Source organism: Eutrema salsugineum, unplaced genomic scaffold (genome assembly GCF_000478725.1).
Source record: "Eutrema salsugineum unplaced genomic scaffold, Eutsalg1_0 scaffold_2, whole genome shotgun sequence".
Classification (NCBI taxonomy): Eukaryota; Viridiplantae; Streptophyta; class Magnoliopsida; order Brassicales; family Brassicaceae; genus Eutrema; species Eutrema salsugineum.
The window spans coordinates 18,218,130-18,241,073 of record NW_006256829.1 but is presented as its reverse complement, the minus strand read 5'-3'; the positions used below and the strand labels follow the sequence as shown (position 1 = coordinate 18,241,073).

General features: G+C 42.6%; 1 protein-coding gene and 1 non-coding gene across 11 annotated transcripts; both read right to left on the bottom strand.

The window, feature by feature from the left end:
* Window positions 1-2,355: 2,355 nt before the first annotated feature.
* LOC112087022 lies at window positions 2,356-2,462 on the bottom strand. The gene has a single exon (XR_002899870.1). It is a non-coding gene; the product is annotated as a small nucleolar RNA R71 (small nucleolar RNA).
* A 14,294-nt stretch (window positions 2,463-16,756) lies between these two features.
* Window positions 16,757-19,518, bottom strand: LOC18018286 (serine/threonine protein phosphatase 2A regulatory subunit B''beta). 10 transcript variants are annotated; one of them, XR_002899578.1, is made up of 6 exons: window positions 19,082-19,516; window positions 18,251-18,939; window positions 18,018-18,148; window positions 17,727-17,893; window positions 17,460-17,633; window positions 16,757-17,037 (listed from the first exon to the last, which is right to left on the bottom strand). XR_002899578.1 is itself a non-coding variant. In XM_024156021.1 (5 exons), exons 2-5 carry the CDS (start codon window positions 17,974-17,976, stop codon window positions 17,004-17,006), a joined length of 333 nt encoding a protein of 110 aa, XP_024011789.1. In that variant the 5' UTR covers window positions 17,977-18,939; window positions 19,082-19,518; the 3' UTR covers window positions 16,757-17,003. The 10 variants fall into 10 exon arrangements, 4 of the variants coding, with proteins under 4 accessions (XP_024011789.1, XP_024011788.1, XP_024011787.1 ...); XR_002899577.1 differs by having other exon boundaries at window positions 17,968-18,939; window positions 19,082-19,518; XR_002899574.1 differs by having other exon boundaries at window positions 18,018-18,939; window positions 19,082-19,517.
* Between the last annotated feature and the right edge of the window lie 3,426 nt (window positions 19,519-22,944).

Below are 22,944 nucleotides of genomic sequence, written 5' to 3'. Positions count from 1 at the left end.
GAGCAATTGGAGTCGTGTGTTGAAAGTTACAATTCCGGAAGGCAATATGGTCGATACGAGCCCAAATGAGTCGCGATACGCGCTAAGTGTTTTCTCAGGGCTCGGCATCATTACCTCGACATCGCCCAAGTCAAGGCTCATATCTTGGGAGTATTCTGGACTAGACCTCGTGCCGATGCCTCGGCACGTTGAGATCAAGGCATGGACACGTAAGAAATGAAGCTGAAAATGACTAAGTGTTGAGCATGCACCTCGGTGTAATGACCTCGGCGTGCATGCCGGACTCTGTTCTCCCGAACCCCTCGACTACCAAGCCCCTCGGCATTTTATACCGAGGTCCCTTGTCACAAACCCAGAATCAAGAACAAGACGGCTCAAGAACACACACATGAATATGGATCAAAGACTAGGGTTCATGCATGTTCTTGACGTGTTCTTCACGACATCTTCATTCGGATCCTGACTCACGTGCACTCCTCGACATAAAGACCTCGGCTTCACTCTCCGACACACCGTGGCACTCACCCATCAACCCAAGAAGGCGGCTCAGTACCCGGTTTGTTCCGGGCTGACCCGCAACACTTTCCCTTTGCTATAAATACATTTTAGGACCAAAAACCTAATCATCTTATCTCTTATATGTTTTAGCTCTAAGAACTTGCCTCTTTTGTGAAACTCGATTAATCTAATCCGATATCTCGTTTTTGCATCAGAATCTTGTTCTTTCTTTATTTCTTTTATCATCCAGCATCAAACTCCTTATCATGACTAGCTACACGTCTTGCAAAGGACTTAGTGAGCTCGTTATGATCAGTGAGTAGTCGTTTAAGCGGCTTTAGATAGGTAGATTATGGTGCTTTCAAGATAGATTAATGGGTTTAGGTGTCTAGTCTTGCATGTTTCATTCTTTAACCGATGAGATCTCTAGGCTGGATCCAAGCACATCACTTGAGGTTCAGATCTGAGACATATCTGGCATCAAAAGTGTTTGTAGAAATGTCTGAACCACTCGGTTAAAGGTTTAAGAGTCTTTCATCGCGAGAGTGATAGTTTGTTCTCTTAAATGACATTTTTGAACTGAATCTTATTGCTGACTGATTCGTGCTTCTCAAAAGGGATTTTGGTATGAAAGAGGATCAGTTTAGATGTTTAATACTTTCATGAGAAGATTAACATGCCTTGAGTTCAAAGTTAAATGAAACCGCTTGATAAAATGATTCATTAGCCCATTAGTCTAGCTTGGAAGCACCCGAGTCAAGTATCCTGTCTAAAGCTTCTGCCTTTATCATATATTGTCATCATCCGAATCATTTGCTTGTTATTTGCATCTTCACTTAGTTTAAATCTCATCTTTTGTCTCATTACTTGCTTGTTTACTTGTTAATTAGTCTAGCTAAAAACCTTTACTATTCTCTCTTGACTTAAGGCAACAAATGACATAGATAGTGTCTCCACTACAAGTTTGGTTTGATAACCCCTTGTACTACAAGGACAGGGGTATTGATAACCTCTTTAAAGAGTGAAAACTCTTAGTTATCAATTGGCGCCGTTGCCAACTTGTGGGAGCATTATTCTCTTATTTGTTCTTAAGATCAAGACTTTACTTTCTTTTGTTTTACTGACTCTTTTGCAAGTTCTTGTTTTGATTTCAGGTGCATGAAAACCAGGTCTCGTAGCACAGAACCGCCTTTACCATACGACAATAACATCAAAAGGATTGAGAGGCGAGCTCGCGAGAGAGAACGGCACTTTGAAAGACTTGGAATGGCAGAACAGCAAAGGATCGAGCAACAGGCTCAAGAAGCCGAGCACCAGGCTCAGGCTAATCAGGCGCATGCAGGAAGAAATGAACAACAAGCCTATGTTAACCAACAACAAGCTCAAAGAAACGAGAGGCTTGCTCAGCAAAACCAACAACAAGCTAATAGAAACGAGCAACAAGCCCACCATGTTCATCCGCCACCGCCACAAGCTCAGAGACAACCTCCTCCGGTCTTTGTTGGAGAGAACGACCGAGCTAATGCGCACCAATACCGAGCCGGGATTCAAGCTCCACCGGTCCAAAATAACAACTTTGAAGTTAAAGCTTCCCTGCTCAATATGGTGCAGAACTCAAAGTTTCACGGTCTAGCCGGAGAAGATCCTCTTGAGCATCTAGATCAGTTTGATCGAGTTTGCGACTTAACCAAGATCAATGGCGTTTTAGAAGATAGCTTCAAGCTACGTTTGTTCCCATTCAGCCTCGGTGATAAAGCTCACCAGTGGGAAAAGAACCTCCCGAGGGGTTCTATACAAACATGGGAGCAGTGTAAATTGGCGTTCTTATCAAAGTTCTTTTCCACATCACGCACGGCTAAGCTCCGGAATCAGATCTCAAGTTTCACGCAGCACAACAATGAGAGCTTTAGTGAGGCTTGGGAACGGTTTAGAAGCTATACTAACCAATGCCCACACCACGGCTTCTCAGAGGCATCCCTCTTGAGTACTTTATACCGAGGTGCACTCCCCAAGATCAGAAACCAACTCGATACAGCTTCAAATGGAAATTTTCTTGGGAAAGAGATCAATGCGGCAATGGAACTAGTCGAGAACCTAGCCATGTCCAATGACACGTATGGAGAGGATTTTGATAGGGCAAACCGCACAGAGGGATCTACTGATGAACAGCGTATGAAAAAGGATATAAGAGAGCTTCAGAGCAAGCTTGACAAGGTTTTAATGGCGACTCAAAAGCCAATACACTTTGTAGGCGAGTTTGATGAGCAAGGGCCAAGTTTTGACAATGTTAATGAAGATGGTCTAACTCAAGAGGAGCTGAATTACATAGGGAATCAGCAGAGGTATCAGCGGTTTAACAACTACAGCACTAACCCAAACCTCTCATACCGAAACCCAAATGTAGCTAACCCTCAAGACCAAGTGTACCCTGCTCAACAACAACAACAAAGCTATGCTCAAAAAGCACCTTTTCAGAATACCTTCCAGCCCAAGCAACAGTTTAGTGGGCAACAGCAAGGCTACACTCAGCAGAATCAGGCAGCTCAGGGTAACAACTTCACCAGCCAACCGCAGCAACACAAGTTTCTACCAGGGTTCAATCCGCAGCCGATGGGTAATCAGCAACAGATTCAGGGAACGGGTCAGAATCAGATGGGAACCGATGTCTGTGGGATCTTACAGCAACTGTTACAGGGCCAGCAAAGAGTTGAGAGCCAGCACGCGACAATGCAGCAAGATATCAGAGAGCTTAAGCAAAACCAAGCTTCTACATCATCAAGAGGCCCGTCTTTATCACGTAAGCCGGAGCCGAACCCCAAAGAGTATGTGAACGCCATCATATTGAGGAGTGGTAAGGAATTACAAGCTCCGCCTAAGACAAAGCTCATTGAGGCCAATGAGCAATTAGAGTGGGAGGCAGCCTCAGATGATGCGTGTAAAGAAGCGGTTTTTGAGAAGGAACCGATCAAGGACAAAGGAAAAGAGGTGGAAAAGTCAACTGAGCTTGAAAAGGCATACGTTCCACCACCACCTTACCAACCCAAGATACCATTCCCAGGGCGCTTCAAAAAGAAAATCTTAGACAAGGCCAAGGCGGTCTTTGAGAAACACTTGGAGAACACGCAACTTACCTTACCCATCATAGATGCTTTCTTAGCTATACCTCAGCTTGGAAAGTTTCTAAAGGACGCAATTCTCAACAAAAAAAAGGAGCTCCAGGGTATGGTGATACTGAGCCATGAGTGCAGTGCTATAATACAAAGAAGATCTATACCAAGGAAGCTATCCGATCCGGGCAGCTTTACTTTACCGTGTGCTTTAGGTCACTTGAAGTTCTCAAACTGCTTGTGTGATCTAGGAGCTTCTGTGAGCTTGATGCCTTACACAGTGGCCAAGAGATTGGGATACAAAAGCTACAAGCCGGCCAAGATCTCTCTTGTATTAGCTGATAGATCGGTCCGATTACCGGTGGGTTTGCTTGAGGATTTACCTTTGAGAATCGGTGAGATAGAAATCCCCACGGACTTCATAGTTCTTGAGATGGACGAGGAACCATTAGACCCTATTATCTTGGGCCGACCGTTCTTGGCGACCGCAGGAGCCATAATCGATGTGAGAGGGGGCATGATTGAACTACACATCGGTTCCGAGACTATGAAGTTCAACGTGAAGGAAATGATGAAGAAACCGACCATTGGAGGTCAGGTTTTCTATGTGGAGGTAATGGAGGAGCTAGCTGATTAGCTCCTAGAAGAGTTAAACGCAGAAGACCCATTACAAGTGGTCTTGACACGGGAACAAAGCGAGCACGGGTACTTGAACGAGGAAAGCGAGGTGTACAAGCGTCTTTTGGACCAACCGAGGGAACTTGGAGCTGAGGCGAGGTTTTTGGAGCTCAGGAAGAGTGGCCTCGACATATTATACAACGAGGGATCCAAGGGAACAGAGGAAACACCTCGGGATATCATGGCCGTGACAGCTTGTACCGAGGCCGATGGTAAACCGCGCGAGAACAAAGAAAAGGCCGAGGAAGCTGTTCCAGGCCAATGCAGCTTTGATGCCGATTGGAATGAGGCTGACGCACCCCCTGTTGAGCTCAAGCCTCTACCAACAGGGCTCAGGTATGCGTTCTTGGGTCTAAACTCCACTTTTCCTGTGATCATAAACGATAGCTTGCTTGAACATGAAGAACGTGCATTGCTTAATGAAATAAGGAAATTCAGGAGAGCCATAGGGTATTCCTTTGCTGACATTAGAGAAATCTCTCCTGATATATGCACCCACAGGATCCACCTAGAGGACCAAGCTATGTCCTCTATTGAGCACCAACGTCGCCTTAACCCAAACCTTAAAGAGGTGGTTAAGAAGGAGATACTAAAGCTCCTTGAGGCAGGGATAATATATCCAATCTCTGACTCTCGGTGGCTATCTCCTGTACACGTTGTGCCCAAGAAAGGTGGGATCACGGTGGTGAAAAACGATAAGGACGAACTCATAGCCCAAAGAACTATAACCGGCCATCGCATGTGCATTGACTATAGGAAATTGAATCTGCATCAAGAAAATATCATTTTCCTTTACCATTCATTGATCAAATGCTTGAACGGCTAGCTAATCATCCTTATTTTTGTTTTCTTGATGGATACTCGGGGTTCTTTCAAATACCCATAGACCCCCGAGATCAAGAGAAAACGACATTTACTTGCCCTTATGGCACTTATGCCTATAGGAGAATGCCTTTCGGTTTGTGTAATGCACCAGCCACTTTTCAAAGATGTATGATGCACATTTTCTCTGATCTAATTGAAGAGAAAGTGGAGGTGTTTATGGATGATTTCTCCGTATACGGCTCCTCTTTCTCCGAATGTCTTGCTAATCTATCTCAGTTTCTAAAGCGATGTGAGGAGCATAGACTTGTCTTGAACTGGGAGAAGTGCCATTTCATGGTCCAAGAGGGCATTGTCTTGGGACACAAGGTATCAGAGAAGGGTATTGAGGTGGACAAGGCTAAGATCGAGGTGATGGTGAACCTACAAGCTCCGAATTCTGTTAAAGGAATAAGAAGCTTCCTTGGGCACGCAGGATTCTATAGGCGGTTCATTAAAGATTTCTCCAAGATAGCTAGACCCTTGACGAGGCTATTGTGTAAAGAAGTGGAGTTTATCTTTGATGAAGAGTGTGAGGAAGCGTTTAAGAGAATCAAGGAGGCTTTGATCAGTGCACCGATTGTACAAGCTCCCGATTGGTCTTTACCATTCGAAGTGATGACTGATGCATCTGACTATGCCGTGGGAGCGGTCTTGGGGCAAAAGAAAGATAAAAAGCTCCATGTGATCTACTATGCAAGCCGCACCTTGGACTCGGCTCAAGAAAAGTATGCCACCACCGAGAAGGAAATGCTTGCCATTGTGTTTGCATTTGAAAAATTCAGGAGTTATCTAGTGGGATCAAAGGTCACGGTTTACACGGATCATGCGGCCTTGAGGTATCTGATGTCTAAGAAGGACGCTAAGCCGAGGCTGGTGAGATGGGTCTTATTGCTCCAAGAATTTGACATGGAAATACTCGACAAGAAAGGGATTGAAAACGGAGCCGCAGATCACCTCTCAAGGCTGAGGATTGAAGAACAGGTCCCTATAGATGATGCTTTACCCGAGGAACATCTCATGTTAGTCCGGTCTTACTTAGAAGTGGAGGAAGCCAACACGATCAAGGAAAGAAGCCTTCCATGGTTCGCGGATCTTGTGAACTACTTGTCTTGCGGTTTAGAGCCACCGGATCTTGATACTTATCAGAGGAAGAAGTTCTTTAGAGATGTAATGAGATATCATTGGGACGAGCCGTACCTTTACGTGCTTAACAAGGACCATCTCTATAGGCGATGCTTGGCCGAAGAAGAGATCCATCCGGTGCTGCAAGAATGCCACGGTTCATCGTATGGTGGTCACTTAGGTGCATTCAAGACGGTTGCCAAGGTTTTACAAAGCGGTTTCTGGTGGGCGACTATGTTCAAAGACGCTCAAGATGTGGTATCAAGGTGTGAGGCTTGCCAAAGGCACGGTGACATATCCAAGAGGAATGAGATGCCCCAAAACCCAATCTTTGAAGTAGAGGTCTTCGACTGTTGGGGCATTGACTTCATGGGTCCCTTTGTAAGCTCATATGGGAATCAGTATATCCTTGTCGCGGTAGACTATGTGAGTAAATGGGTTGAAGCGGTCGCATCTCCAACCAACGATTCAAAAGTGGTGGTAAAATTCTTCAAGAGTATCATCTTCCCACGGTTCGGAGTCCCAAGGGTATTTATCAGTGATGGGGGAAGCCATTTCATCAACAAGACTCTTGAGAGTCTTTTGAAGAAGAACGGAGTAAAGCACAAGGTGGCCACACCTTATCATCCGCAAACTAGTGGCCAAGTGGAGGTCTCTAACCGACAGATAAAGGCCATTTTGGAAAGAACCGTGAGCTCATCTAGGAAGGATTGGAGCAAGAAACTTGATGATGCTTTGTGGGCTTACAGAACCGCGTACAAGACCCCCATTGGAACCTCACCGTTTAACTTGTTCTATGGGAAAAGCTGCCATCTACCGGTTGAGTTGGAATACAAAGCCTTGTGGGCAGTGAAACTTCTGAACTTTGACATCAAGACCGCATAGAGAAGAGGGTTTTAAAGCTTCATGAGCTTGAGGAGATCCGTTTAGATGCTTTTGAGAGCTCTAAGATCTACAAGGAAAGGACCAAGGCGCTCCATGACAAGAAGATACACAAGAGAGAGTTCAAAGAAGGGGACCAAGTGCTGTTGTTTAACTCGAGACTTAAGCTATTCCCTGGGAAGCTGAGGTCTAGGTGGTCCGGTCCGTTCACAATTCTTGAAGTAAGGCCCTATGGAGCAGTTGTGTTAAAAGGAAAAGATGGACAAGGCTTTGTGGTAAATGGTCAGAGAGTAAAGCATTACTTGGCATCAGAAACAAGAGAGGGAGCTACCTCAGTTCCTCTTCTTGAACCAGAATCAGCCTGAAAAGGTATGAAAAGTCAAACTTAGGGACGTTAAACTAAGTGCTCTTGGGAGACACCCCAAGCTTATCCTTGTACATATTTCGTTTTTCATGCTCTTTTTCTTTTTATTTGAAACTTTTTGAAGGGTTTGTTAAGTGTTTCAGGAGTTAGACAGTAAGCCTTGAGGATTGAAAGTGAGAAAAAGCTTGAAAAAGACACGGCCTGATGAATTAAGTCAAAGAGTATTCATAGCCTCGGTATCGACCCTCGGTATATTCATACCGCGGTCACCTTTTACCGAGTGAAAGCTTGAGAACCTCAGCTAAACTCCTCGACTTATTTTCACCATGGCCGTGTCTGAGAAGTGCTATAGTGAAATGACTAAGCGTGGGGGAGGCTCACGGTGTAAACACCCGAGGCGCGATGTTCTCTTAAAACGGTCAAAAACCTCGATCCGAGGCCGCGATCAGTTTACACCAAGGCCAGCCCGTTTAAGCCCCCAAGCACCAAGTGTTCTTTGTTAAAACAAGTAACCTCGGCATGATACCCTCGTGGTGGAGCGTGCCGAGGTGCCCGGTTTCAAGAACGATCAAAAACAAGAACACTTGGAACACTTAGATCAAAGAAGAGGCTTTGCGCGATCTAAGGAAAAGACTTGAAGGCCACAGAGAATTACTCGTTAACATGACCTTAAATCGCTCGGCTTGGTGCCCTCGAAGTGGAACAAGACGAGGCCGCTCAAGTTAACACGAGAAATATCGGTTTAGACCGTACGGCCCACGTCATTCCTTTACCGCGTTCATTTGAAGGCTTTGCGCGGCATTTTGAAATTAAACGCCCGGTCAAGATGGTTTTTGGCGCGGTCAACGGCTGGAGTTAGAGCAGAGGGGGGACCAGTCCCACAACAGTCCAAATGGCAGCTGGAAAGTGCGCTCCAGCACATACCAGCCTCCATACCGAGCTAAAACGCAGAGTTTGCCTTCTTCTCTCTTTTCTCTGCATTTCACGAACACAACTCTCTCATTTCTCATTCATTTCGCGTGATTCCAAGCGTTCTAGACTCGTTAGGGTGTTGTCTATTCTGCATAAGCATCTCACTGAGCTTGAATCTTGGATTCCCAAAGGTATTTGCATCTTAAAGAACTCATCTTTTTCCTTCATTCTTTGCGAGCTTAAATGTTTGTAAAATGTGGAATCGATTCTTTTAGAACATATTGGCCTTTGGGAACAATTTTAAAAATTCTATCAGGATAGACAACACATGAAAAACTGGTCTTTGCTCTGAAAATCACTTGTTCTTGAGTTTTTAAAATTCTTGAGAAAATGCGCTTGGAATCGGCTTAAATGGTGAACCGAGTTGTTGAGCTGAACTGACTAGATATCTTGCTTCTCTCTGGTTGTTCTAGCTTGTTGATACTCTCTTTGATGTTTGAAAAAGCTATAAACCTGGTCTTGTTAGAGAAAAAGCTCTGTTCTTGCTATCTTTAGATACATGTGCTTAGCGATACACTTGATTCTAACGGTTCTCTTGAGAATCTGCCTTGCAGATGACCAGCGATCGAACCGTTCCTGCTCATGAGACGAACAAAAACGAGGTCCAGAGAAGAGGTACAAAAGGAAAAGCCGTGGCCGTGGCACGCAATGGGGGAACAAGCAAGAAACCCTCTGCGAGACCCGATAGCGAGCCAGCTGCTAAACGAGCAAGGAACGCCGAGTTCATTCCGGCACCAGCTCTTGAATCAAGGAGGAATGGGAAGCAGGCAGCCGTTGGATCCGACGAAGATGAGCTCAGAGCCATAGTCCCTCATGAAACCGATTGTTGCAAGAAGGCCAAGAAGGAACCGAAGCCCGAGCCCGAGGAAGAACATTTCCCAACTACTGAGGAGTACTTAGACCACTTTAACTCTATAAGAGTGGCTCAAGGTCGGTTCCCTGATATGGAGTTGTTGAGAAAGCTCGAGATACTCAATGATGTTACTCTGATCTTTCAAAACATGGGTTTGGCCGAGTTCTTCACAATGAGCGATGTTGCCTATGAAGGGATTACACAACAGTTTCTTGCCACTTTGGAGGTTGTCATCTACCCCAAGAGAGATCCCAAGCGTTTACATGGCAAAGGGTTCGGCCACATTGAGTTTGATATGGAAAGCATGCACTACAAGGTCAGCTTCAAGGAGCTTGATGAGATATTTGGTTTTGAAAGGAACGGAAGCTCGCTTGACAAGTTTGTGTACCCAAAAGAAGAGTTAGCTGCCTTGTGGGAAACAATCGCTTTTGGACCTTACTTAGGAGGAAAGAGCAAGACAAGTTGCATCAGGAACCCTGCGATCAGATACACCAACCGAGTTCTCGCCTCTACATTCTTCTCGACCTATAACCCTGGTGTTATTCATACGGCCGAGCTTGAGTTGTTGGGACTTGGACTGAAGCCGCTCATCACTCAAATGAAGAACAAGAAGGAGTTCCAAGGGCCAATGCATGTACCCTCTTTAGGCGCGTTCTTTGCGATCCAAATGCTTACTTACAGGCACAATGTGTGGTGTGACCGAAAGAAGAAAGGAGCAAGGAGGCTTCAGAACGGTTGGATTGTCACCAAGATTTTGAGAGCTCAAGGGTTCATATTCCCTGATTCACCATCAAGGCCGAATCTCATTGATGAGCAATACCTAAGTAAAAGTGGATTCTTCGGAGCCAAGTCAGGGGATAAATGGGTTTACAACTTCACACTGATGCACAGAGACGGTACACAGGTTCTACTGCCTAACCGAGGCCTCACCATGCTTGATAAGCAGTGTAACGTCTCCTTCTATGTCCTCAAGGATCAGCTGTACAACCCATCTCTCGACCCACCAATGCGCAAGTGCACCAAGGCCGCACCTAGCAAACCTCAGAACGAGAACGGCCCGGCCGGATGTGAGAATGAGGAACAGAGGCACGCTGAGAGAAGGACAGGAGCAGGCCGATACCATTTTGATCCATACGTGTGGGGTGAGCCTGAATACCATACCAAGAAGCTGTATTCGCGAGTGAACACTCTCCAAAAGTGGTGTAAGTGGCAAGACAAGACCATTCACGTGTTGGTGGACTGTGTAAGGCACCTGAAAAAGAAAGTCAAGCAACTCACCAGACCATCTTCTCCGGACAAGAACTCGGCGACCTCAACCGCACCGGTTACACAAGAAGAGGTTGGAGAAAGCTCAAACGCGAGGAACCCGGAGTTTCCACCAGGCAAAGAGGACTGGATCGATCCTGCCTCGGCATTCTTATCGGAACCCTCGGAGAGCAGCCCACCACGTCAGTCCACGCCCTCCTGCTCAACGTCAAATCCCTCGTACTACTTGGGATCAGACCTCTCAGACTGAGGTATCGACTTCAAACTCTTGTAAATATATGCATCTTGTATATACCATATTGCATTTAGTTTATCTTTTTACTTCTCTCACACGCTTTTATAACACACGGGACTGTGTTATTTAAGTGTGGGGGAGGAGCTTTGTGTTTTCTGATCTTGTTTTCTTTGTTCTTATTTGACTTTTGCATTCTTGAGTCTCATTTAGCTTAATACATATGATAAAACCGCATCATTCTAGTTGCATCTCGCATTCTAAGATCGAGTCTAGTTGCATCATGTAGGATTGCATCAGTGCAAGGAGCAATGATAGATTTTTTCCTAGAGAGTAAATCACTTGAGAACTTGAACTAAATATGCTTGTGAAACTCATTCTGTGCTTGTAAAGCTTGAAACGATTTGAATCTGAGAAGCAAGTTTGAATTACACTCAACTCTAACTAAGTGATAACCCTGAACTTGAATTGTAAATATCTTTTGATGCATTGCTTGATTAGGCTTGTGGATACCGATATACATACTTGAGCTAGAATCGTTGTTTTTACCACCCTCCTTCCTTAGCTCAAGTAGCTGAATCCGCATCATGGATCAGTTCCCTCACCTTGAACCCATCTTTCTTTCGAGCCAATGTTTGTGTGTGAATTTTAAGGCCACCTTGGACTGAACTTAGCAGAAAGTGTTAGGTTTAGAGCGACAAGGGCATGTCTCATTGAGTGCTATGTTCCAACATCAAGGAACTGAGAGTATTGGCGAGGAATAAGTGTGGGGGAAAAGACTTGTTGGTGAGTGGAAAAAGGTGAGTTGAGTGGAAAAGAGAAAGTGGAAATAGCTAGGGGAATGAAAGAAAAAGAATTGAGTTTTGGATTTGAAAAGATGAGCTCTGTTGTTTTTAAAAGAAAAATTTAGTCTCTGAAATGAAAAGAAGCCAAAAAGGCTCAAGTGTTCTAAAATGAAAAGAAAAGAGGCTATTCGCTATGAAAGAAAAGAGCTGTGTGAATAAGTGAACACCAAGGCTTGAGAATTAAAGCAAAAGAGAGTCCCCTAGTGAAAAGAAAACGATTGAGAAAAGTGAGGAAGCTTTGAGTGGAGTGTGGGGTGTGATGAGTCTTGCCCTTGTATGCATTGGTTGCTTTTTACCTTTAGCATTCTGCCAAAGTTTGGTCGTTCATAGAGAGATCCCTTGCTGCATTACACCCGCTTGAATATTGATGAGAACATTTTTATCTCATGACCTTACCCTAGCCAAGCCAGCCTATTTGAACATTGCATCATTTGATTCACCGGTTACGAACTTAATGAATGTGAAAGAGTTGAATGTGATAATGACTTGTGGAGATTCCGTGCTTTAGTTGGAAAATATCTGAGGATAGCTTTGCATTGCATATTTGAGCATGAATCCGAGTTCTCTTTGTGATCACTTCTCTCTAAAAAGGAAATATGAGCTCCATCTGCATTACAACCTCTTTCTCTCATTTGTTCTTTTCGCTTGAGGACAAGCAAAGGACAAGTGTGGGGGAGTTGATATGTCTATATTTTACATCATTTAGATTGCATTTTAGAGTCCTCATCATGTGTTTTCCCATGAAAATTGAGTCTTTAGGCGTCAAAATAGGATTTATGGCTTGCATTAGGTCCCAAAGAGTTTTGCATGTTTTGAAGTCTTTATCAGGTGCTTTGGAAGTCATTTGGAGCTCAAGAAGAGGAGCAGAGAAGAAAACGGTGAAGAAAAGGGTCAAAAATGGTGAAAACCGCTTGGAGGAATTTCTCGGCCAAAACGCGTACCGGCTGGACAGAAACCTCGGTCAAAAAGCTTACCGAACGCTCATTACCGACCAAAACCCTTACCGATCGACCAAAATCAGTCTGGGTCGAGTATCGGTGCAAAATACCACGGGTTAAGTTTTTGGCCGAGGCGAGAGAAATTTACGGCTAAAAAGCTTACCGCGGTACATAGCCCTCGGCCATTTTCCTTACCGCGGGAAGCTTTTCTCGACCAAAACCTGTCTTTGCCCGCGCATTTCAAAGATCAGCAATCCGGGGAACCTTCCGGTCCAAATCAGTTGGCGGGGTCTTCGTCAAAGTTGGAGAGAATCAAGCAAAGATCCCAGATCAGTTGGAATCATCCAATTCGTACCAGTGAGGAGAAAGATACAGCTTCCGGAAGATGCACCAGCATTACGCGCATCCGAGAACCGAACGGCGGACTCCAAAGATCACGGCGGACGGAGCCTTTCCGGATCGAACTAGCCTACCCGGTCTGCATAAAAGTTTGAGATCTGTGAAAGACCTTCTCAGAACAGTTGGAATCACTCAGTTCGGAGCAGTGGTTCAAAAGATAAGGTCTTCGGAGTTCACATTGGTTCAAAAGCTTATTTTCCGGTGAATCCGATGCGGTGCAAAGATGTGAAATCCAGGAAGCCTTCCACTTCCCAAGCTCCGACGGTTTCTTCACCAAAGTTCGAGCTTATTGAGTCATCTTGACTATGAAACTGGTCTCTGAGCAATTGGAGTCGTGTGTTGAAAGTTACTGCTTCCGGAAGGCAATATGGTTGATACGAGCCCAAATGAGTCACGATACGCGCTAAGTGTTTTCTCAGGGCTCGGCATCATTACCTCGACATCGCCCAAGTCAAGGCTCATATCTTGGGAGTATTCTGGACTAGACCTCATGCCGATGCCTCGGCACGTTGAGATCAAGGCATGCACACGTAAGAAATGAAGCTGGAAATGACTAAGTGTTGAGCATGCACCTCGGTGTAATGACCTCGGCGTGCATGCCGGACTCTGTTCTCCCGAACCCCTCGACTACCAAGCTCCTCGGCATTTTATACCGAGGTCCCTTGTCACAAACCCAGAATCAAGAACAAGACGGCTCAAGAACACACACGTGAATATGGATCAAAGACTAGGGTTCATGCATGTTCTTGACGTGTTCTTCACGAGATCTTCATTCGATCCTGACTCACGTGCACTCCTCGACATAAAGACCTCGGCTTCACTCTCCGACACACCGTGGCACTCACCCATCAACCCAAGAAGGCGGCTCAGTACCCGGTTTGTTCCGGGCTGACCCGCAACACTTTCCCTTTGCTATAAATACATTTTAGGACCAAAAACCTAATCATCTTATCTCTTATCTGTTTTAGCTCTAAGAACTTGCCTCTTTTGTGAAACTCGATTAATCTAATCCGATATCTCTTTTTTGCATCAGAATCTTGTTCTTTCTTTATTTCTTTTATCATCCAGCATCAAACTCCTTATCATGACTAGCTACACGTCTTGCAAAGGACTTAGTGAGCTCGTTATGATCAGTGAGTAGTCGTTTAAGCGGATTTAGATAGGTAGATTATGGTGCTTTCAAGATAGATTAATGGGTTTAGGTGTCTAGTCTTGCATGTTTCATTCTTTAACCGACGAGATCTCTAGGCTGGATCCAAGCACATCACTTGAGGTTCAGATCTGAGACATATCTCGCATCAAAAGTGTTTGTAGAAATGTCTGAACCACTCGGTTAAAGGTTTAAGAGTCTTTCATCGCGAGAGTGATAGTTTGTTCTCTTAAATGACATTTTTGAACTGAATCTTATTGCTGACTGATTCGTGCTTTTCAAAAGGGATTTTGGTATGAAAGAGGATCCGTTTAGATGTTTAATACTTTCATGAGAAGATTAACATGCCTTGAGTTCAAAGTTAAATGAAACCGCTTGATAAAATGATTCATTAGCCCATTAGTCTAGCTTGGAAGCACCCGAGTCAAGTATCCTGTCTAAAGCTTCTGCCTTTATCATATATTATCATCATCCGAATCATTTGCTTGTTATTTGCATCTTCACTTAGTTTAAATCTCATCTTTTGTCTCATTACTTGCTTGTTTACTTGTTAATTAGTCTAGCTAAAAACCTTTACTATTCTCTCTTGACTTAAGGCAACAAATGACATAGATAGTGTCTCCACTACAAGTTTGGTTTGATAACCCCTTGTACTACAAGGACATGGGTATTGATAACCTCTTTAAAGAGTGAAAACTCTTAGTTATCATTCAGCCACTAGAGTCTTCCGAAAAGATCAAGATAATTGATTCTAGATTTCATAACAGTTGGAATCGATGAATTTGGAGAATGGAGCTGAAAGATACGGCCACCGGAAGACAGACCTCTCTCGCATCCATTCCGAAGCAATCCGATACGTCTGAAAGATTGCCTGTCTGGGGAGTTTTAACGTCCGATTCAGCTTACAGGCTCTTCAGAAAAGTTGGAGATGATCAGTTTACGGATCCAGAACAGGTGGAATCATTGGATTTGGACTCGTGAGCATAGATTTAAACTCACCGGAAGGCACACCTATCTCGCTACAGTTTCAAGACCGATCCGAGGAGTCACAAAGATTGCGTGGGACGATGCCATTCCAGTCTGATTCAGTTTCCGGGACCTTCATCATGATTAAAGATCTTTGAGTAATCTTTCCATAAAATCTAATATCATTCAGTTTGGAGCTATGTGCTGAAAGATACTGTCTCCGGAGTGAACTCTGGTCTAAGAGCTCCTTTTTGATCATTTCAATGCGCTGCAGAGATGAGCCGTCCGGGGAATCTTCCACTTTCCAAGATCTAAAAGTTTCTTCACCACAGTTTGAGATATTTGAGTGCTCTTTCCACTGAAGTTAGAATCAAGCCATTTGGATCTATATCCTGGAAGTTACTCTCCCCCGAATGCGAAGTGGTCCGAGCAGACTTGAAGTCTGCGAGATAGTTTTGCGAGTTGGTTAACTCGCAGTGCCTAAAGATTTAAATTCTGGAAATGATATGTGTGTAGATGTGTGGGTAAGGTAACCCTGAGTGAGACCAAAGACCCCCGAGCAGGAAACATGCTAAGTCCACAAGCTGTGCGACTTGGCCGAGCAGTGAACTGAACCGCACAATGACTCGCTGTTTACACAGACTTGGGCCTGCGACTTGGGAGTGAATTAGACCATCTCTCACATATACTTGAAGTCTTGTGCTACATGAATGTGTGAGGTAGAGAGCAAAAGGACCTGAATCGCATAAAAACTTGCGGTTTACACCGAGAAGGGAATGCGGCTTGGCTTACAAGGTTCTGTCTCGCTAAAGCACCTTTCCAGACCTGTGCGAGTTGGGCATGCGACTTGGGACAAAGGAGGACCAACTCACACACATATTCTCTCCAGAATGCGTCTTGGTTGTGCGAGTTGAAGAGAAGAAAGCTTGAACAGCACAAACACTCGCGGTTTACACATAGATATGCATGCGGCTGAGGCTGAAGGATTTAAGGCGCAAAAGGTTGTTTCTATGGCTGTGCGACTTGGGCCTGCGAGATGGAAAGCACCTGACCAACTCGCACACATAGAACTTTACCCATCTAAGCCGGGTCAGGACCCAGTTTGTTCTTGACTGACCCAGTTCGTTTAAAGAGCTATATATACTTTTTTAGGGTTTTACCATTACAAGAAAAATGTACATTGTTAGCTCATGATTAACGCTATCATATCGATTTGATAGCGTTCATCAGAACGCTGTGATTTCCGGAGCTATAATAGGGTGACACCATACAATAGCGTTTTCAGATTATGCCATAATATGTATTTTATAGCGTTGAAATTGTGTTGTTATTTACGATATAGTAACTCATTTTAGACGCTGTTCTATTTGGTCTAGTAGCACTATTCATGTGCTGTAATATGGACTTTTGTAGCTTGATTTTGTTGCTATAGACTGATCTCTTGTAGCTCATTTTCCTCGCTACAGTATAACATGTTATAACTCTTTTTCTAGGTTATAGTATATTGTTTTGTAACTCTTTTTCCGGGCTACTGAATAACGTTATATATATATATATATATATTTGAACCCTGTTTTGTAGCATATAATATAATTGATCTGTATAAAAATATATCTAAAATTTGTTTCAAAAGATTATTTCATTAAGCGAAAACATGTTTTACACAAATATTACAAGGACCAACATTACTAAACAACAAAAGGTAAAGGAATAGCTAGTGACAATAGTGACAGCTTAGCTTCCGAGTAACATGTGGCCACGGAGTATACCATAGATATATGAAGCCTCATTGGTTACCTTCACAATAACATGTGGCTACCGAGTACAAACTGCCTCCATAAATTCCTTAATTACTTCTATATATTCCTCATTCTCGAAACGATGTTGCTGCATACCCAACTCTGTAAACGAAGAAAAACACAGCAAGAATGAGAACATGACAAATATTAGATATTCTCATACATGTCTCTCAACTATTGGAAATCCCTTAACCATTAAAGATAAAAATAGCATAACAAAGAGTGAGTAATATAACAAACTCCTACACAATACCATAAACCAATTACATTTTAATGTGTATATATGTATGCATACACTGATACAAAGTACCCTTCGCTACCTCCTTATGTAAAGCTAGAGATAGATAATCAATATGCTTCACTACTAAAATCTCAAACATTTATATACTATGTGCATTCACAAGAAGAAGATCGTCCTTATCCTATCATAGTCATCTAATAATTTGAATTCTGAATATTGAGATGGGATAAAGTTAACAAACGACCCGTGAAGTGTTACTATAAATATTATTATGACTACTAACCTTGTATCTGCAGTCCGTCCAAGTGACCATAGAAAAAGTGGTTGATTCGAAACATACATTTGTGTTTCATCTCGCTTGGTGGTGGGCGACCATTTTGAAAATAAAATTGCAATCATTTCAACGCTTACTCCATCAGCATATAAAAGAGGAAAAAAGAATGCACTTTATGAAAATCTGCAGAAGCATTTAAAAACCTGAGCCATTGGCTCTTTAACAGGCTCGTTGGTTATTTTTAGGGAAGAGCATAAGTTAGAAGGCCCAGCTCACTGTTTCGTCATACGGAGTGAACCACAACTCCTTGGTGAAAGGGGAGGAGCATTTCCTGCAGGAAACATGGATGATATAGAATTGCTGGTGGCAGAATTTGAGCCAGATGCAGTTCCAGCTACATTCAAAGGAGCTCCAGCCAAGGCATCATGAAGCAATGCTGCAATCTAAGAAAAGAAAATGAGCAATACAAAGTTTAGACTTGAGATTTCAGTGAATGGCTGTTTACAATAACACATACCATGACCATTCCTCTGAACCAACACTACACTATCAAAGATTCGAACTTACACCAATCTTCAACAAATCCATCTAACAGGCCGTAAAGCCAAAATGAAGCAGAAGAGAGTTGAGATGCAAGAAGTAGGAATCCATTTCTATAATCAGCTCCAGGTATTGTGTCAGCTTCCTTCCTCAAATGTCTGGCACAGAAACTCAGACACTCTCAATTACTTATGAGTTGCAAAATAATACAGTGGAACTAGAATAGTATCAAACCGATAAAGGAAAGAAGGAAAGCAAACCTTGTCGATAATACTCTATAATTTTGTCTAACAGGTTCATGCCGCACTCAGCAAAACAGAAGAAATTAAAAATCACACTTCAAATTTTCTTGCCACTCTACTTAAGCTGTATGCAACTAAAATCAAACGTAGTCTCGAACACATCAAACTGAACTAAACCGGGAACTACTCAAGATACAAAGACTTAAATTTGTGAGCTTTACCACATAAACTGAGCTATTGATGTGACTCTTTTCAGTGAAGATGAGATCCTAAATGTATGCAACCAAATTCGAACTAACTTAAGAATCATTCAATTAACAAAAACTCAAATTCGTGAGCTTTATGACACAACCAGAGCTTGATCTAAACTTGTCCCAGGATCAACTTGTTTGAGGAGAGTGTTGTTGGGACAGGGATCTTCATAGCTTTTTCTTCTTGCAAACACTCGCTCTTAGCTAAGAAAGTAACGATATCAAGAGAATTCAAAATCCCAACGAATCTATGTTGCCTCATCTCGCTATTCTCCACAAATCCAGGAATCGACGGCGTCGATCTCTTCCTCCAAACCGGAATCCCACACACCGTCAACTCTCCGATCACTCAAATCGCCGATTCCACCGTCTCTGTCTCGTGAAACTCCACCATCTCTGGCTTTCCCACCGTTAGATCTTCCACCACGTGTTTCCACTGGTCTTTTGATGAAAGATCTAAAAGATTTGAAATCAAAGGAGGAAGAGTGAGAGTTATAAGAGGGAGGGTTAAACAAATAAAGGTAAAAACCCTAACGACGACGAGGAGATGAAGATACAGATTTGGGGGAAAGGAAAGAAGGGATGTTGATGAATTTACCAGAGAGTAGATCCGTTTTCTGGTGATAATTTTGGCGCCAGCAGCCTCACCCTGACTGCTACACATATCTTTTCCATTTTCTTCTCTCATAAAATTGCGGCGTTGCTCCACTCTTAAATCTACTGTATGGTGTCGCCTCACAGCCATTCGTTGTTCCCGTCACTAAGCTCCTCCGGATTTTTCCTCTTCTCCACCACCAAAATCTGGATCTATTCGCATCGAGATCGCTGAGATATGGGAAGGGAGTGTGAAAAGACAGCAAAGGTGACACTGAATAAGAGCAACCCATGAACGCGGATGAGCCAATTCAGCATGGATCTAAAGAGAAATTTAAGAGAGACGAAGAAGAAGAGTCTAGAGAGAAACCTAAAAAACAAAGAGGCTTTGGAAAAAAAATACCGTGTAATGTTTTATCTTCATGAGGCGCTAAGTCTCATGTTTTCGCTAAGTGTTGGCGGAAATAAGAATGTTATATGAGAGTCAAACCAAATTTTACCTTCCCGCTTATGTTTTTATGGGGTTAGCGTGTCTTTAGTGCTATGATAATGTAACCTAATTCTTGAAACAATATATAATAGCAGTTAAAGAAATCATGCTATTTTAATGTGTTATCAATACCCATATTTCTTGTAGTGTACCCTATGGACAAGCTTTATTCTCCAAACTTTCTTTGCCTCTTTTGTGAAAGACTCTTTTTAGAAGAGAAATATCAATTTTTAAGAGTTTTAATCAAGAGATTCAAAGATCCTTTGTGTGTTTAAAGCTGCAATCCTTCTTATCTATCATCTCTATCATCATTTCCATCCACTAATCATGTTAATCTACTCTACTTGCAAAGGTCTAAGAGAGATTAGTATAATTAGTGAGTAATCTCCTTAATGAGGTTCTAGATGTGTAGATTAGGGTGCTAAAGTGTTAGATAGGAGTGCTTAGGGCTAGATTCATTGATTCATCTCTCTAAATAGCTGTTCTCTAAGCTAGATCCTTGCACATCACTTGTGATCTAGAATCTGGGTTTTTCATGCACCACAAGTGTTTGATGAAATTTCTGAAAGAGCTATATTAGAGGTTTATGCATTAACCACATGATGATGTTTTGTTATATGCATAAATGATCACTTAGAACTGATTCTTAATGATGTCTTGTTGTTTGATCTCCAATGATGATTGGGTATGTGAAATAACTTGATTTATGTCTTGATGCTTGGGAAAGATTAAGGCTTAATTAGAGTTTTAAATCATTTGAATCATGTTTCATCACTGTCATTAGCATTTCTAGTTTAGCACCAAAGCACCCTAACCAACTATCATGTCTAGAATCTCATGCTTCCATTATTTCATATCCACATCATTTGTCATTTGCTACTTGTTTTGATCATTTGCTTAGTCATTAATCTTGTTTAAGTCTTTGGTAGCCATTAGTTTAATCAAAAACCTCACTTGTTTACTTGAATTAAGAAACAGAACAAATAGCTTAGTGTCTAGCTTCCACATCCTTGGATTGACACCCCTTATGCCACTTTAACAAGGGGATTGATAGCCCTCAAGAGCCTAAAAACTCCTGTCTATCATGTTTTTAAACGTATAAACTAATCTTAACGAGAAAATACGAGAATTAAAATGACCTAATAACTAAACTTAATGAAATCGACTAAAAACGAGAAAAAATGGCTATACCTTATTGCTTAAATAAAAATCGATTAAGAGAATAAAAATGATAAACTAAATCTTGAAATAAAATCTGTGAAAATCAATAGAAAAGAGGCGCTGGGTTTCAGGGAAGTTTTCTCTGGAGTATGAAAGATTCAAAACATTGTTAAAGAGTAAATTTAATAAGATCCTAGCTAAAACTTTTCGAACTCGAGTCACGGATGTATGAATATGCCACTGTTGTGATCATAGACAACTATCTCTCTCAACCCTGACCAGTAGGTTTCCACTCTGGCCTTAGAAGAGAAAAGATGCAATATGTTTAAGACTCGTCAGCATTCACAAATCGACCATAGGTAAGTTGCCACTCCTATGTTTGTTTTGCTCTCCAAAACTAGATCTGACACCGGATTAACACTTTTGTGTCACCAAGCATCTGAATCAGATTGTAGTTCATGACGCTACTCCCATGCATTAAAAGTAAATTCAGAAGAAAAAGTTCTAGGATTCGGCTTCAATAGCTCATGGAATCCTCATCGAACACATGTATCCCCATTGAAAATCCCTTTGACCCAACAATAATACTACTCAGACATGCTGAACGAAATCAAAAACATAGTATTAAAAAAGGATTCAAGAGCTAGATCTCTCTCCCTAAACCGAAAACAAAAGCTTTAAATTGAATCTTTTCTAAATTATTTCGTCTCTCTCTTCTTCTCTCTTAAAAACAACCTAAAAGTATTTATAGTTTCCAATGCTCCATGGTCTCTAGGGTTCTGGAATCAAGACTGAGAAAATAATCTGGGCTTCAGAATGGGCCTTCTACTTCAGAGATGGCTGGCTGCGGTCGGAAAGTGCGTAGCCGCGGTGAATGGATGCTTGGCCGCGGTTGGGTAGCCTCTGACTGTGGTGAAATGGCTGTTGGTTGCGGGTGGAAATACTTACCGGCTGGTTTACGGGACATCTTGCTCTTTGCGTAACTTTTGATTCAACTATTGGATTGCCAAGCAGTAGAGTGTGCTGGAAAGCTGATAGTTCCATCTTTGAGATCTCCAAATTTGAGCTGGATCAGACGGTGAGAAAGTCTTTAATCGGGGGTGAACTTCTGACGGTTTAACTCTGAGCTGAAAATCTAGTCTTCTATCCATTTTATTAAGTTTTTCCCTAAGTTTCCTGAAAAGAGTCTTGGAACTACAGATACCGGAAAAACGTAATAAAAGTACGAGAAAGCAATAAAAAACATAGAAAAAGTATTTCAAAACGATCCATAAAAGTGGTCAAAATGCGGTGTTATCACACCTTAATCAACAAATCACTCAACTCAGAAATTAACTCTCGCTCTCATGCCACGAATAAGATCATGCATTAAAAACAGAATTCGTCCATGCTCGCGATTCTCTATAGGTAGCTTTCGTCTCCTATAGCGATTTCGCTCGATCACTTCTAGGTCTGGTAATTCGAACAACACTCACGTGGCTCCAATTAATGAGATCAATTTCTAAGCGGCTAGCAACAGAAACAGCGTAGGGAACAAGAATGAACGAAGGACTCCTAGAAGATTATAAACCCTAAATCGAACAAAGCATAAGATCAATACATGAAATTTCCTATGAAAACTCCCTTAAAAACCCAACTGGGAAACTACTCAGACATAGTTGAGTTTAACATCACAAAAGTATTTAAAATTTCAGAGAATTGAAAGAGACAAAGGTTAGAAACGAAGAACAGAGTGAAGCAGGAGGGCCGATGGTGCCCCTTTCGGTGGCTCTTCTTCACAGTGAGTCTCTCTCTCTGGGGTTCCTAGCGAAATGTGGCACACACCTTCTAAACGACTTAAAAGAGGTATATATAGTCTTCGGGAACGCCTAAGGCTTGCAAGAATAATGACGGAAATGATTTGGACTTTAAAATGGGCTTCTGAGGCTCGGAAATAGGCTCCCCGCAGTTTATAATGTCGCACCCGCGGTGGATGATGTTTTTGGCCACGGGTCAGCTTCCGACTGTATTGATTCGCCTTCAGTGTATCGACCATACCTGGAGATCTAACCGTTGGATTGCTTTAATTCCACTTGCATTGGAAATATGGTTGTCTCCTCTTTCTTTTTTCAAGATTTAGGGATGATCGGACGGTGGAAAGACCTCCATTTGTTTCCAAACTTCCGAATGTCTGAATTTATCCAAAGTTGTGCTTTTTGCTTCCAAGTACACTACTT